This window comes from Lepidochelys olivacea (assembly GCF_965140295.1).
Source record: "Lepidochelys olivacea isolate rLepOli2 genome assembly, chromosome: 1".
Taxonomy (NCBI): Eukaryota; Metazoa; Chordata; order Testudines; family Cheloniidae; genus Lepidochelys; species Lepidochelys olivacea.
Window position 1 is genome coordinate 41,913,006 of NC_140411.1, and position 15,975 is coordinate 41,928,980.

At 43.8% G+C, this 15,975-nt stretch overlaps 1 protein-coding gene across 2 annotated transcripts; it reads right to left on the reverse strand.

The window, feature by feature from the left end:
* Positions 1–1,660: 1,660 nt before the first annotated feature.
* Positions 1,661–15,656, reverse strand: EEF1AKMT1 (EEF1A lysine methyltransferase 1). 2 transcript variants are annotated; one of them, XM_084616987.1, is made up of 5 exons: positions 15,500–15,656; positions 9,725–9,880; positions 8,452–8,534; positions 4,473–4,753; positions 1,661–1,837 (listed from the first exon to the last, which is right to left on the reverse strand). In XM_084616987.1, the coding sequence occupies exons 2-5, from the start codon at positions 9,875–9,877 to the stop codon at positions 1,683–1,685; spliced, it is 672 nt and encodes a 223-aa protein (XP_084473113.1). In that variant the 5' UTR covers positions 9,878–9,880; positions 15,500–15,656; the 3' UTR covers positions 1,661–1,682. The 2 variants fall into 2 exon arrangements, with proteins under 2 accessions (XP_084473113.1, XP_084473114.1); XM_084616988.1 differs by lacking the exon at positions 15,500–15,656 and adding an exon at positions 14,715–14,768.
* Positions 15,657–15,975: the final 319 nt, after the last annotated feature.

A 15,975-nucleotide genomic window follows, 5' to 3' on the forward strand; every position in this document is an offset into this window, starting at 1 on the left:
TTCCTGTGAGAGAGACCCCTGTGCACTAGAAACTGGACTGCATCCACAAACTCATTCTATCAAGGCCATTGAACAGCCATGAGGCACAAACAGAATTTTCTAAGAAGGGGGCCCAGGCTACCTGCCAAGAAGCAGAGCTCACTTTACAGGCACTAGGTTCCCAATTTCTTCATCACTTTATGCATACATTGCATTCTGAGAGGCAGGGCTAAATTAACCATCACTGGCCCTAGGCAAACACACACTTCTGGGTCCCTACCTTCTAATGTGAATTACAAACAGCTGATAAATGGAGAGAAGGGGAAAAAATACACTTCTGTGCTGCTTTCTCCCATAGATATTACTGTAATAAGTTCCTATCCCAGCCTGTTCACTTACTGCTGTTTAAGAAGGAAGTGGTTTCTTTACCCAGTGCCTTCCTCTGCCATTCCCAACAGAGCCAAGGAGAAAGTGAATCTCAACTGTGTGCAAGGCCTGTCTCTGCCCACACCTCCACTGGTGCAGATTTGCGTCTAAACTGAAAGAATTTCACTCACTTGAGTGGTGCCATGGCCTGGCACATGGGGTCGTAACCGCACTGAAATGTAGCCTGGCCAGCCCTCATTATGACAGAGGGGCAGTTGAGTCAAATTTGAGTGACATTGTGAAGGTGACTGTGTGTGCCAGGGTGCATGACCACTTACTCAAGTGAGTGAAGTTCCTTCAGTTTGCATGCAAATCTGTGTGGTTAAACAAAACACAAAACCAAAACATTTTGGGACACACACTCCCCTCCAATAAATCTGGAGTGTGCCTGGTTTGCCAATGTGTTCATCCAGCCCTGTGTGCATGGGAATGCATGAAGTTCCCCGTCACACTGTTGTGCACGCCCTCACTGAGCAGCCATCTCTCCTTCTGAAGTGAGCCTGGAAGCAACAGTGGAGGAGGAGGAAGCATGAAGAGATTGTGGCCTGGGGTTCTGGGAAGCAGGGAGCCAAGTCCAGGAAACCCCCATCCTGGACAGACCAGGATCTTTCCCTTCCCACACAAAGAGACCAGGATTGGCTTGGACCTCGCCCCACCCTCCCACCAGAGAAACTGGGACTGTGAATTTGTAGTAGCATTGATCTGTGGCTGGGGGCGGGGTAGGGCAGCTGGACCAGGACACCTGAACACCCCTCCCACCTTTGTTGCACCCATGGAACAGCCCTCATATCAGAAAGGCTACCAATCAGGTCTAACTGGTGACTTAGAATAGAAAAGCTCCCATTAACAAGTCATCTGAACCAACCAATCCCTGTTCATCTACTAAGGCCAGGTCTCCACTACAGATTTATATTGGTATAAGTACGTTGCTCAGGGGTGTGAAAAATTCCAAATCCCTGAGTGACGTAGTTATACCAACCCTGAAGGCTACGCTGATGGGAGAAGCTCTCCTGTCGGCATCGGGGCACATTCATTGGTGCAGCTGTGCCCGTGTAGCACTCGCTGTATGTGAAGACAAGCCCTAAGTAAGGGTACCAAAAGAAATAAGTTTCAAATGTTTGCAGACTTAACAGACTACAGAGTTGGTCACATTTCAACGTCGAAAGCTAGCCCAGAAACCATCACCTGAAGCAGCACCTTTAATAAAGCAATGAGGATCGCAGACATCACTGAAAGAAGGAATAAATGGACTTGATTGATATACTGTTTCGCTTAGTTTATGTACACTCTGAACAGCTAGAATCACGGTCTAGTCCAGAATCATAATTCACATAACATCGAAATTCGTTGGCTAAGTTTCGTGTATGCTTTGGAGTAAAATTGCACATCTTCACACCAAGATGCTTCGCTGCCTGCTCCTCCATGACTGCACCTGAAGCAGAAAAAAATTTGGATTTGTTGACAAAGAAAGGTAACACTGCATTCTATGCTTTTTTCTTTAAATTGTTCCTCCGGCATCCCCCTATTTTTACTTCCCTTCCACAATCCTCTCTAAAGCTCTGTGGCATCAAGCAGTCTTGGGCCACAGAGAGGGTTGGAGCCCCACGGGAGGGAGAAGGAAGGAGAGAAAGGAGGGAAAACGTCTGAGAATGGTCTTAGGTGCTTTCTCCACTATCCCCTTTGCCTGGTGCTGACTGTTCTCCCTTGAACATGCTCGACTCTAGATCAAGAGCCAAATGAGACACAGATTCGAATTCCACACACTGCTGCCATTTGATGAGTGAGTACACTCCAGAGTGTCATATTTAAAGCTACCCAGTTCAAAACCAGAGATGCTCTAGGGAAGTAACACAGCTGGTGCACTAGAGCAGAGGCTCCCAAACTTTACTGATTCAAGTACCAACTTCTTAAAAAAAAAACGGTGAAATGAATGGATTGAACATCAAGCTCACACACGACACACGTACCACGGTTTGGGAACCTCTGCATTAGAGCATTATTGCAGCATGAGCAAAGCAAGCCTTAACAGCATTTGAAACACGGGGCTCCACAGCGAGAAGAGGCCTTAACAGGTACCATTACTATGCTGTAGGTTCTTTAACTGTTCACATATGTCCTCTAACATTTTAACTGTCCCATGCACTTTCACTGCCCAAAGGCTGAAGTTTTTAACAGTGGCAGAATCCTTAGATGTGACCTTTAACAATAAACGTGTCTATCGATACATTTGTGTTCAAAGCGAAACTCTAAAGCTTTCATTCCTTTAGAATGCTAAAAACTTCCCTTTTCCCTGATCAGATCTCGAGGCCATTACAATCTAGTCACCGCTCACTCTGTCATTTTAGCTTAGCTTGGGCTCCACGCGGAAGAGCTATGTGGCAACTTAAACCTCGGCCAGCAGCTGCAGAATTTAAGAACTTGCAAATTCCTAAAGGCAGCAGCATTTTTCATTTATTTTCAGTGAGTTCAGATAAATTTAAAACTATTTGTTTAAAAAAAAATCACCTTTGTAAGTGGCATTCATGTTACTGTAACTAAATTTAAACAATCCCCTTAATTACAGAGTGTGTTCCGGTCAGAGAATTCCTATTTGATTGGAAAAACACTATTCTTCTCTTAGATGATCTCAAAGAACTTTACAAACAAATAAGCTCATAATACCCCTGTGAAGAAGGTATTCTTTTTTAACAGTTAGCTAACCTGAGGCACACAGGTCAAGTGTGTGCTCAACTTCACACAGCAAGTCAGTGGCACAAGTGGGAAGAAAACTCAAGAGTCCCGAGTTTCAGTTTCTTGCTCTGAGCCAGGGGTTCTAAAACTTCATTGCACTGTGACCCTCTTCTGATAACAAAAATTATTAAATGACCCTATGAGGTGAGACCAAAGCCTGAGCCTGCCGTCCTGGGTGAAGGGGCCAAAGTCAAAGCCCAAGCCCCACTGCCCTGGGTGGGTGGGGGTGGGGGAACGGCAAAGCCAAAGCCTAAGGGCTTCAGCCCCACGCAGGGGGCCTGTAACCTGAGCCCCACCACCCAGGGCTGAAGTCCTCAGGCTTCGTCCCCGAGCAGCGGGGCTCAGGCTTCGTCCCCAGACAGCGGGGCTCAGGCTTCGTCCCCAGACAGCAACAAGTCTAAGCCGCTCTGGCGACCCCATTAAAATGGGGTCCTGACCCACAGTTTGAGAACTGCTGCTCTAAGCACTAGACAAATCGCTCTCTATAAACAGAACAGACTCTCAGTGGTGTTCAGCTCCAGAAATATATAGGGATTCCCAGGCATTGAATACATATTCCCCATGTGTATTAGGGGCATTAGGCATACACAGGCTATAAGACTGTACAGCTCAGTGGTCAGGATTTCCTAAAAAACAACACATTTTGTCTTAATTAGGATACAACTAGAACTGTACTAAAAAAGGTAATTCTGTTTCATGGAGGAGCACAAGTGTATCGGTAGACCCATTTATTGCTAAAGGTAATTAGAAGGATTCTGCCACTGTTAAAAATCTCAGTCCTTGGGGCAGTTAAAATGTTAGGGAACATACGTGAACAGTTAAAGAACCGACCGCATAGTAACAATACCTGTTAGTTCTGAATCAGAACTAAACCCAGAATTTTTGAAGTTCTCCATGAAAGGGAATGGAGCCCTGCTCCAGGCCAGTCTGCCTGGTGGGCTGCCCCAGGGCCATGGACCCTGAAGGCTCTGGAGTCCCTGACTCCAGGACAATCTGGCGAGCAGGAGCTGGGCAGTCAAGCTGGAAGAAAACTTGCCTGGCAAATAGGGTTCTGTTGGACCCCGGCTGGACCTGATGATCACTTTAGATAAGCTATTACCAGCTGGACAATGGGGTGGGAGGAGGTATTTTTTCATATTCTCTGTGTATATATAAAGTCTGCTGCAGTTTCCACGGCATACATCTGATGAAGTGAGCTGTAGCTCACGAAAGCTCATGCTCAAATAAATTGGTTAGTCTCTAAGGTGCCACAAGTACTCCTTTTCTTTTTTTAAAAATATTTAGAGTAAACACATTCAGTATATTTTCTCCTCTCTCAAAAGACACAGATGCTATACCTGTACAGAGCAGAATCTTTCCTTTTGTTAAGTATTTGACTGTCTCTGCTGTTTTTCTGAGACACTCCTCAGACAGATAGGGTGGATCCGCTAATACTATGTCAAAACTGTGTGGTATGAGATTTCCAGGTAAATTCAATGGATTGTTGTAATCATAGAAGATAAATTCCTCTCCATATACAGAAAATCTTTTGTCATATTCCAGTATACACACGGAAAAATCTTTGCCATCCTGTTCTTTCAGTTTCTGGTAAACACTTGGAGCACTAACACACGCTATCCTGAAAAGAGAAAGAAGTAATTCAGAACATTCTTTTTAAAGGGTAACAGACAAAGATATTAGAATTGGGCTCAGACCACAAGATTTAGATTTTTAACACCCGAAAGTCAGGTCTTTTTGCAAAATTAGATCTGGATTTTGACCTCTTTTCCAAGCCCCAAAAGTTCTGGGGTACTTGGATCCCAGGTTTTGATTTGGACCTCACTTTTAAGTTATAACCTTTCTGCTTTTACTTGGATTTCTGCTTTTAATACATTCACTATAATTTCACATTGAACAAACCAAGCCTCAGTATAAAAGCCATAATGTTCCATTAATTTGAGCAGGGATCAAGGCCTGACTCTTTATATTACAAATGACAGGATTTACATGCAGACAGTTATGAAGGTTAATAATGAACTACATCATGCTAATGATAATAGAGTACTATCAGCAGAGATAATCAACAGTATGGCTGCTTGTAGCACCAAGCTGACCAACCTCAGAAAAGTCTATTAAACTATGTGGATTTCACCATGGTTGTGTTTAAAATCCCCAAGGACAAATAAAATGCTACAGCTCTTTTGACATAGTCAACAAGATGAAACATCAGGAATAAGTTAAAAACACTGGTCATGAATGGCATCAATTCTGATGTTTATCTCTGTTATCTGAAATAAATATTAGAGAGACTATGTCATGGTTAAATAACCAAAAAATGAAAACACCTAAGATTTAACATTCTATTTTCCTCCCAATCTGTTTTCATAGAAAGAACCTTCTAAAATTAAATCTAGATTGCATTATAGATTTATGCCCAGTTTCTCATCTGAGTGATCCTCCTACACAGAGTGCCAACTTCATTACATGCAATCCAAATATAAGAATGTATGTTGCCTCATCCCTCTGCTTTGTTTATTCCCTTTGCTCTTTTGAGCAAACAGGGTATTGTAATTAACAAGGCTCCTGAGATTGAAAAATTCCAGACCAGCTCTAATTGCAATGAAATTTTTTGGGGGTCAGAAAATGGTGATTCAGCAAGCTAACTCCACTCTAGAACAGTGTGGTAGTTAGAGCACTCACCTGAGATGTGGGAGACCCAGCTCAAGTCCCTGGTCTGAATCAGGCTAAACAGGGACTTGAACCAGGATCTCTCACATCCCAGGTGAGTGCCCTGACCACCAGGCTATTCCAGGGGGGAAGGGAGTGGGGAGTGTCTGTATGTTTTTGTCAAAAGAATTTGAAAGGTCTTGGTTTCATCTTGATACAGAATGAGAAAAAATTTAAAATCTCAAAAATTTTCATAGGACGGGAAAACCATTTCCCGCCTAGCTCTAACTGCAATACTCTGCCAACACAAAAGAACAAAGAAAGGCAGAGAAATATGCATGTGTATATCCGTGAACAAAACAAACCTGATAGTTCTGGTTTCTTCAAGGTCTACCTCCCTTGACATGTCCTTTAAAATGACAGTAGAACCTCGATTTTATAAAGACCAATCTTACGTGCAACAAACCATATTTCCCGACTGAGGCGGGGTGGGGTATATGTGTGTGTGGGGGAAATCATATAATGAAAATTATGTTTATGAAGAACAAGTTAACATCCCTTCATACTCCAATGCCTTCAGTGCACTAGAAATCATTTTGCAGTGGTTTGAAGAACAAGAAGAATGTGATGCAGTGCACCATACTGCACCCTATCGACCATATCTACTGTAATTTTGAAATGTTCAATGTTATGAAATTTTTGATTTAATGAACACTTAAATCCCTAATTAGTTCATAAAATACAGGTGCTAGTGTAATTACAGCCCTTTGGTTGAATTTGTTTACAACAGAACATTAACTGGTAGCAGCAACAAAGCAGATAATCTGTAAGAATAATATATTTAACTGTGACTATAAAAAATACACTTGCCATAATTTTTGGTTTTGAAATACCCAACCCAATCAATCAAGATACTGGATAATCAGTTACAGTGAAAAGAACATTGTATGGGATACTGTCTTCATACTACCTGTATTCGGTTTTGTATACCAAGTATTCTAATGAGTAGAACAATGGAATAAATAGTTCTGATACTCAAATAGTGGGAACTTCAGGTTTAGACTGCATAGTCTGGCAAAGGCAGTTCTAAAAATAACTTTTCTGTGTTTCTTTCTGAATCAGATTGCCAAGTTAATCAGCAAAGCTATCTTAAAACCAAAGGAATTGCAATGATAATTAAATGGAATTGGAAAGAAAAAATAAGTCATAAGATCTGTGTTCAGTTCACAAGAAACCATCATTAGGAACACACAAAGTCAGCACGAACATCTTACAGCTAGTTACCAATGTTTAACAATTTTTAAAAATTTAGGATTTAGAAGCAGATTTGTAACAACAAAGCTCAGAACTAGTATTTAGCTTAGTTTAAAAAAAAAAAAAGAGCTCTCAGCACCAGACAGCTAGCAAGCACATACACAGTCTCAAAACAAATTAATTGCAATAATTAATAGAGGTTTAATATATTATAAATATAGTAGGTATTTAGGCCCTGATTCAGCAATATGCTTAAATGTATGCTTTAGTACCTTGCTGCACTGGGGACTTAAGCTCTACCTATAGAGCAAAGCTTGTTTTATAGCAATATACAAACAGAATTGAAAATTTAATAATAAAGTTTAAAATAATTTTTTTCAAAGAAGAATTTTTGTGAAAAAACAAGATTTCCTGTTATTTTATTTTTCCAGAATGGATAGAGGGGGACAAGAAAAGGGGAAACTAAGTCACAATTTAAAAAAATAAAAACAAACAGAACCCCAAAACAAAACATAAAAAAGGACTCTAGTTGGTGGTTTTTATTGTGTGAAGAAAGGAATCCAGAGTGAATCTTCCAGTCCCTCTCCCTAAAAACATGCCCAAAGGTAGGTTTACACTAGGAGTGCTACATCAGTGCAGCTGCACCTCTGTAGCACGTCTGGTGAAGACGTTCTATGCTGAGGAGAGAGACCTCTCCTGTTGGCATAATTACTTCACCTCCGCGAGATGTGGAAGCTATATAGGCAGGAGAGCATCTTCTGCTGACATAGTGCCGGTGTGGACAGTGCCTAGGTTGCTGTAACTTGCGTTGTTCATGGAGGTATCTTTTTCACACCCCTACCCGACGCAAGTTAGATCGACTCAAGTGGTAGTGTAGACCTGTCTTAAGATCAGAAGTTTAAAATAATGGACATGCTGACTGGTGTGATGTTGTTAGTTATTAATAAAATGAAAGATAAGTATTTGTATAGCACCTCCACTCACGGACCACAAAGCACTTCACAAATATTAAGCTGCAAAACACTTCATGAGGTAGATATGGTAAGTGTGATCAACTAGGCTGGTTAATGAGTTGCTCAGTGTCACATAGAGAAACAGTCATAGCCAGGATTAAAATCCAGGCCTCCCAACTCCCAGTCCTGTGCTCTACCCACTAACTGACTGCTAATCATAGAACTGGAAGGGACCTCGAGAGGTCATCTAGTCCAGTCCCCTGCACTCATGGCAGGACTACATATTATCTAGACCATCCCCGACAGGTGTCTCTCTAAACTGGATTGCTATTTCTTACTTCCAAAATTCTCATTTTTCTGTACTGCCTAGAGAAACAAGATGATTTAAAGTAAACTACCTAGAACATTTTAAATAAGAAGCAGCTCAAAATGTTTAATTTATAAAATAATTAATAAAACCTACCTGCCACCTCTTCCAGCTGCCAGAACAGCTTCATTAGCCAGGCATAATGCAGTTTCATCATCATACCAAAACTGGCTCAATTGCTGGGGAAAATCATGCACAAACAATTACTGACAGCATCGGTCCTTCTGACTGTGCAGTGTATGACACTTTTTGTTAACCAATATCAGCCCCATTCTAGGAAAACCAAAATCCACAACTTTTTTGTATCATAAATTGCAATCGTGCACATCTGAACAAACTCTTACTAACTGAGCTGGAAAAGGGATTTCTCTATTGACAGTTTTATTTCCTCTATAAACTAGTATTTCAAGCCGATAAATAGTGCTACTTCACACTTATATGTTGCCAGAGTTTTATAAAAATCTATTACTATTTCAACAAAACCAAGCTATACCAGACTATTTAGATCATTCCTTTATTTAGTACCTTTGCCCTGTTACCAATGGTGAATTCAAATCCAAAGATATTGTTTACCTGCAGTGTGCAGATATTTTAACTCCCAGTCTTTAAGTAGTTTAAAATTGTGTTATTAAGAAGTCATTGATTTATTTTGAGGTTGGGAACAGTTTATACCTGCTCAGGATTGTGAGGGGCAAGAAGACAGCCAGCTTGGAGAGATGGGAAAAGTCAAGGAAGCGGAAGCAGTGAAGAAAAGGAAAGATGAGATAGCAGAGGGTAGGAAGGAGAAAGTCTGAGATGATAGCAATCAGAAAAAGAAAAAAAAAGGTGTGCGGGGGGAGAACAGGAAAATGAGAGCCAGAAAACCTCATGGCCAGAATCAGTCAGTCACAGGTCAGAAGGGACAAGTCACCTGTCCAAATAAGGTAGGTAAAAAACAGAGAGGCATGATGGGAGAAGAGAGGGAAGAGTGTGCTATTTCCACATTATTACAATGTCTCGATTGCATCTCTTTCACACACACACCAAAGGAAAAATCTATACCTCCTCCACCCTCCCAGTCTGGAACTAAAATTTCCAGAGAGGGCAGCTACTTGTCTTGGCATCTTTTCTCCCTTCCTCCCATGTTAATTTCAATTAGTGCCAGATAGAACAAAACAAACAAAAACACCACATCCAGCTTCAATAACAAGTCAAGGAGACTTTGACTTTTATAGTGTGGAAGCAGTACCATTAGATTCCCCCACTCTTGAAAATGCCCTCTTTCATTCCCCCTTCCTCTTCACTTCCCAAAAGAAGCCTTACATTTCTGCTCCTCTTAACTGGGCACTACAAGTAATCGAATTGCAGTCTCTGAAGTTTAGTTTCTTACCCAGTCCTCTTCTATTGAGCCAAAGGAATACTGTTTAAATCCTTGTGAGATCTTTATGCCCTCTCTCTGTCGCTGATCTATATAGAACTCCTGCAAGGCAGCCAGTGTATGGGATGAAAGCTGAGGGATGTCGTCGTCATCATCATCACCCATTATCTAGATGTGAAGAAGAAGAAGTGTTTAAACTCAGCTTTTCTCAATGATAATAGCATTTAATAAAGACCAGCTCATTTGAGATAAAACACCAAACAGTGACACACTTACTAACCAGAAAACTAAACGTCCTGAAGCCAAGAGCCAACAAAATAAAGCACATTCGCTCTTGCAGTGTAAGATGGAGGTTGGATTGAGTGGGTAATATTAAAATGTATCAAACACCTACCAGCCAGAGGCAGATATGAAATAGTCTGTCTCCAAGCAGAGTCCAGAGAGGAGTCCCAGAACCATTCCCTTGCTATGCAGCGGAGGGCTGACTGATTTTACTGGTGTGTTACTCTTCCAGGACCACTCACCGTTTTTTTCCTATCAGCCTCTAACTAATTAGGCCTTTTGTGTACTTTTCAAGTCCTGTAGAACTCTGCTCCTCCCTTTCCACCTAAAAAATGTGATGCAATTAGTGCTAAATAATTAGCAAAAACTAGAACATATTTCATATGGTCAGCTCACCAATATAAAAGTATGTTCTCCTTGTTGGAACGGGTTCGTGGTTATTAATCAGGAGGAAAATGATCAGTTGTCTACAGGAATAATAACTGACATGAAAGATCTGTATTACCAGGAGTGAAAGGGGGCGGAGAAAGCAGACTCCCATCTGTGTTTATCATTTTCATAATGAAAAATTCAGTCACTTAACATCCCCATTACATGGGATTTTTTTCAGTGTTAACATGCTAACGACAGAAAGCAGCCACCCCGTACAGAGATAACACTCATAACACTTACATGCTTCCTTTGGACAAAATGCAGCAAACTCGGTACCTTGATGGAGATGCTGAGAGTAATGATGTGAGAAAGCAAGAGATCCTGCTGTGTGCTGCAGAACCTGTCTTTCTCTTTTTAATATTGGGAAGCATAACTGACCAAGTTGTAGTTATGTGTATTCAAACATTATACACATGTTGCTTACAGAGCACCAAAGTACAGCAATATGTTTCTCTCAGGTTGTTTTGGTTTGATAGACGTTAGTTAAGCATATTGATGCTTAATGCTTAATTAACCTGTGCCCCAGATAACTACACTTGACAGCCCTACAAAATATATAATTGCTTTATGATAATTAGCCATAAATATAGATGTTCTTAAACATAAAGACCTGCCCTTTTCTTTTCCCATCCTTAATTTTCAATATCCTAGTTACAACTCTATGTTCACCTCCCATAATTCTTTGCCCAGGCTTCTCTCTCTTTGCAACACTCTGATCAAAACATGCATTCTAAACTTGATTTGCTAAAATTACGCATGCCATCTGACCACTTGCTAAGAGGAGGTTGTGTTTAACATTAACCCACCACTGTGAGATGGTCAATTGAACAGTGCTCACTGGGAATGTTTAGTCTGTCACTCCACAGACTCAATGGAAGTGTTTGTCTCTATAAATCAGAGCCCTGACTGAACACACAGGCTCATGTAGTAGTTCATTTGGTTTTCAGACTGGTTTGGCAGAAAGGGGACATTTTTATTCTCAATTTGAATGCAGAAATAAGTTCAAAAAATGGGTTCCAAAAACTGGCTTTTTTATGTCCTCTCTTCTCCACCCCATTAAAAAAAGGAAAATTGGTTCAGTTTTACAGGGCCTAAAGGCTAAACCCTGTGCTTTAGAGTGTAAAGAATCCTGGCTCACTGCTTTTGCACAAGCAGAAAATTCTGCAGTCAAGCTACCCAACACAAATACGTCTTTTTAAGACTAATTTTGTTCTTAGTATTCTGTTAAATTGCCTAGCATAAACACCTATAAAATTATTACTAATATAAACTGCAAGTCCAAAAAGCTACTATTGCTATTGGTTCTGAATTTGACCAATTCTATCTAGAGCAAATCACTCTGAAGCCCAGATCAGAGTCAGGATAAAAATGACATCATTGTAGATGAATGGTTTTCGGCCAGGGTTACCCGTACCCCGGGGGGTATACAAAGATCTTCCAGGGGGTACTCAACTCATTTAGATCAGTGTTTCTCAACATGGGGGGTTGCAACCCCCAGGGTGGATCACAGGATGGGTTCAGGAGATCACAAGTGCAGGGCCAGCATTAGGGAGGGGCAAGCAGGACAACTGCCCAGGGCCACGTGCCACAGGGGGCCCTGCAAAACTATGTTACATGGTTCAGCCCTGCTGCTGGGGCTTGCTCGGGCTTTATATAAGGCTCACAAGTGAAAAACAGGCTAAAGTATCACACTGAAACGTAAGTACAATATTTATATTCCAATCAATTTATTTTATAATTATATGGTAAAAATCAGAAACTAAGCAATTTCTCAGTAATAGCGTGCTGTGACACTTTTGTATTTTTATGACTGATTTTGTAAACAAGTAGTTTTTAAATTAGGGTGAAATGTGGGGTACGCAAGACAAATCAGACTCCTGAAAGGGCTACAGTAGTCTGGAAAGGTTGAGAACTGCGGCCGTAAATAGCCTGATGCTGGTATAAGTTGCCAGTTCTTGGAGCAGCCAACAAGACCACGTACTAGGCCTGTGTTTCTCCAGTAAGCTTGTCAACACCAGAGACAAAAACTGCATTTTCCATCTTTGTTGGTTTTTCCTCTGTTCTCTTGTATTTGTCTTGTTTTTTCTTCTAGAGATTGGATTTTACCACCACCACCAGCAGCTCATCTCAACTAACAAGGGGGCTTTTCCTTCTACAGATGCTCTATAGCTAACAGAAAAGTGAACAAGGGGTGTTGTTAAAAAGAAAGCCTTATTTAAATACTTTACATTTCAAATGCTGAATTGTTTCTCCCCTCCATTTAGAATCATAGAATATCAGGGTTGGAAGGGACCCCAGAAGGTCATCTAGTCCAACCCCCTGCTCGAAGCAGGACCAATTCCCAGTTAAATCATCCCAGCCAGGGCTTTGTCAAGCCTGACCTTAAAAACCTCTAAGGAAGGAGATTCTACCACCTCCCTAGGTAACGCATTCCAGTGTTTCACCACCCTCTTAGTGAAAAAGTTTTTCCTAATATCCAATCTAAACCTCCCCCACTGCAACTTGAGACCATTACTCCTCGTTCTGTCATCTGCTACCATTGAGAACAGTCTAGAGCCATCCTCTTTGGAACCCCCTTTCAGGTAGTTGAAAGCAGCTATCAAATCCCCCCTCATTCTTCTCTTCTGCAGGCTAAACAATCCCAGCTCCCTCAGCCTCTCCTCATAACTCATGTGTTCCAGGCCCCTAATCATTTTTGTTGCCCTTCGCTGGACTCTCTCCAATTTATCCACATCCTTCTTGAAGTGTGGGGCCCAAAACTGGACACAGTACTCCAGATGAGGCCTCACCAATGTCGAATAGAGGGGAACGATCACGTCCCTCGATCTGCTCGCTATGCCCCTACTTATACATCCCAAAATGCCATTGGCCTTCTTGGCAACAAGGGCACACTGCTGACTCATATCCAGCTTCTCGTCCACTGTCACCCCTAGGTCCTTTTCCGCAGAACTGCTGCCTAGCCATTCGGTCCCTAGTCTGTAGCTGTGCATTGGGTTCTTCCGTCCTAAGTGCAGGACCCTGCACTTATCCTTATTGAACCTCATCAGATTCCTTTTGGCCCAATCTTCCAATTGGTCTAGGTCCTTCTGTATCCTATCCCTCCCCTCCAGCGTATCTACCACTCCTCCCAGTTTAGTATCATCCGCAAATTTGCTGAGAGTGCAATCCACACCATCCTCCAGATCATTTATGAAGATATTGAATAAAACCGGCCCCAGGACCAACCCTTGGGGCACTCCACTTGATACCGGCTGCCAACTAGACATGGAGCCATTGATTACTACCCGTTGAGCCCGACAATCTAGCCAGCTTTCTACCCACCTTATAGTGCATTCATCCAGCCCATACTTCCTTAACTTGCTGACAAGAATACTATGGGAGACCGTGTCAAAAGCTTTGCTAAAGTCAAGAAACAATACATCCACTGCTTTCCCTTCATCCACAGAACCAGTAATCTCATCATAAAAGGCGATTAGATTAGTCAGGCATGACCTTCCCTTGGTGAATCCATGCTGGCTGTTCCTGATCACTTTCCTCTCATGCAAGTGCTTCAGGATTGATTCTTTGAGGACCTGCTCCATGATTTTTCCAGGGACTGAGGTGAGGCTGACTGGCCTGTAGTTCCCAGGATCTTCCTTCTTCCCTTTTTTAAAGATTGGCACTACATTAGCCTTTTTCCAGTCATCCGGGACTTCCCCGGTTCGCCACGAGTTTTCAAAGATAATGGCCAGTGGCTCTGCAATCTCAGCCGCCAATTCCTTCAGCACTCTCGGATGCAACTCGTCCGGCCCCATGGACTTGTGCACGTCCAGCTTTTCTAAATAGTCCCTAACCGCCTCTATCTCCACAGAGGGCTGGCCATCTCTTCCGCATTTTGTGATGCCCAGCGCAGCAGTCTGGGAGCTGACCTTGTTAGTGAAGACAGAGGCAAAAAAAGCATTGAGTACATTAGCTTTTTCCACATCCTCTGTCACTAGGTTGCCTCCCTCATTCAGTAAGGGGCCCACACATTCCTTGGCTTTCTTCTTGTTGCCAACATACCTGAAGAAACCCTTCTTGTTACTCTTGACATCTCTGGCTAGCTGTAGCTCCAGGTGCGATTTGGCCCTCCTGATAACATTCCTACATGCCCGAGCAATATTTTTATACTCTTCCCTGGTCATATGTCCAACCTTCCACTTCTTGTAAGCTGTACCTTTCCTGTACCTGTACCTTTATGGAAAGCTTAAAGAGGATTTATAATGTGTTTGCCAATTGCCATGATATTAAACAGCCTGAGTCTACATACCAAACCCTGAATCTTCTTTAACACTGAGTTTGATGCTGGACGATGACTGGGTCACGTTAACACTTTAGTCCCATATAATCCATCAAAATTAACACAACAGAACTCAACCCTCCGTCCCCAGCTCAACATATCCACCAAAACCACCCCTCCCCCAACCTGACCCCAGTGCTCCACCCCCAAAACCACCCCTCCCCCAACCTGACCCCAGTGCTTCCCCCCAAAACCAGCCCTCCCCCCAACCTGACCCCAGTGCTTCCCCCCCAAAACCACCCCTCCCCCCAACCTGACCCCAGTGCTTCCCCCCCAAAACCACCCCTCCCCCCAACCTGACCCCAGTGCTTCCCCCCCAAAACCACCCCTCCCCCAACCTGACCCCAATGCTTCCCCCGAAAACCACCTCCCACAATGCTTCTGCCCAAAACCACCCCTCCCTCAACCTGACCCCAGTGCTTCCCTCCCAAAAACCACCCCTCCCCGCAACCTGACCCCAGTGCTTCCCTCCCAAAAACCACCCCTCCCCCAACCTGACCCCAGTGCTCCCCCCCAAAAACCACCCCTCCCCCCAACCTGACCCCAGTGCTTCCCCCCCAAAAAACCACCCCTCCCCCCAACCTGACCCCAGTGCTTCCTCCCCCCAACCCCACCCCAATACTTTCTCCCCAAAACCACCCCTCCTCCCAACCCGACCCCAATGCTCCCAACTCCACCCCCACACTCCTATCCCTGGAGCCTTCATTCAATCAACCCCCAGCCCCAAGGCGAAGCGGCCTCATCACTTCACTCACCGCGGACACGGCTCGCTCCGGGCGCGGGCCCGACACCCCGACCCCGCTCTAGAGACTGAGAACTACGCGAGCGGAGAGGCGCACTCCCGCTCTGCGTGCACGACCCTGTCCGCGGGGGCGCGCACGCGTTGCCGGCTGCGCCTGGTCCTGGGGAGTCTGGCGTCCCATCGCCCGCGCTCCCTGGGCACGTCACAGTGGGCGGGTCCCACCCTGTGGCTGGGAGAACGGCGCTCCCCTCGCCCGAGCTCTGGGGGGTCCCGCGCGCTGCTTCGGTCACGTGCTCAGCCCAGGGCACCCTTAGCCCCGCGCGCTGCCTTTAGCCTCGGGGCGCGTGGCCAGCCGTGACCCCAATGCTCCCCCCGAAACCATCCCTCCCCCCAACCCGACCAGTGCTCCCCAACCCCAGTGCGGGGCTTGCAGTGGAAGGGGGCGGCCCAGCTGCAGCCACTGCTCCAGTCCTGCCCTCCTGCCCCGCG

Coding starts and splice junctions, on each gene's coding strand:
- EEF1AKMT1 (XM_084616987.1), bottom strand. CDS start 9,877: ATGGGTGATGATGATGACGACGACATCCCTCAGCTTTCATCCCATACA. Junction 8,535..9,724: donor GCTCAATAGAAGAGGACTGG/GTAAGAAACTAA, acceptor GATTTTCCCCAG/CAATTGAGCCAGTTTTGGTA. Junction 1,838..4,472: donor AAAGATTCTGCTCTGTACAG/GTATAGCATCTG, acceptor TTTCTGCTTCAG/GTGCAGTCATGGAGGAGCAG.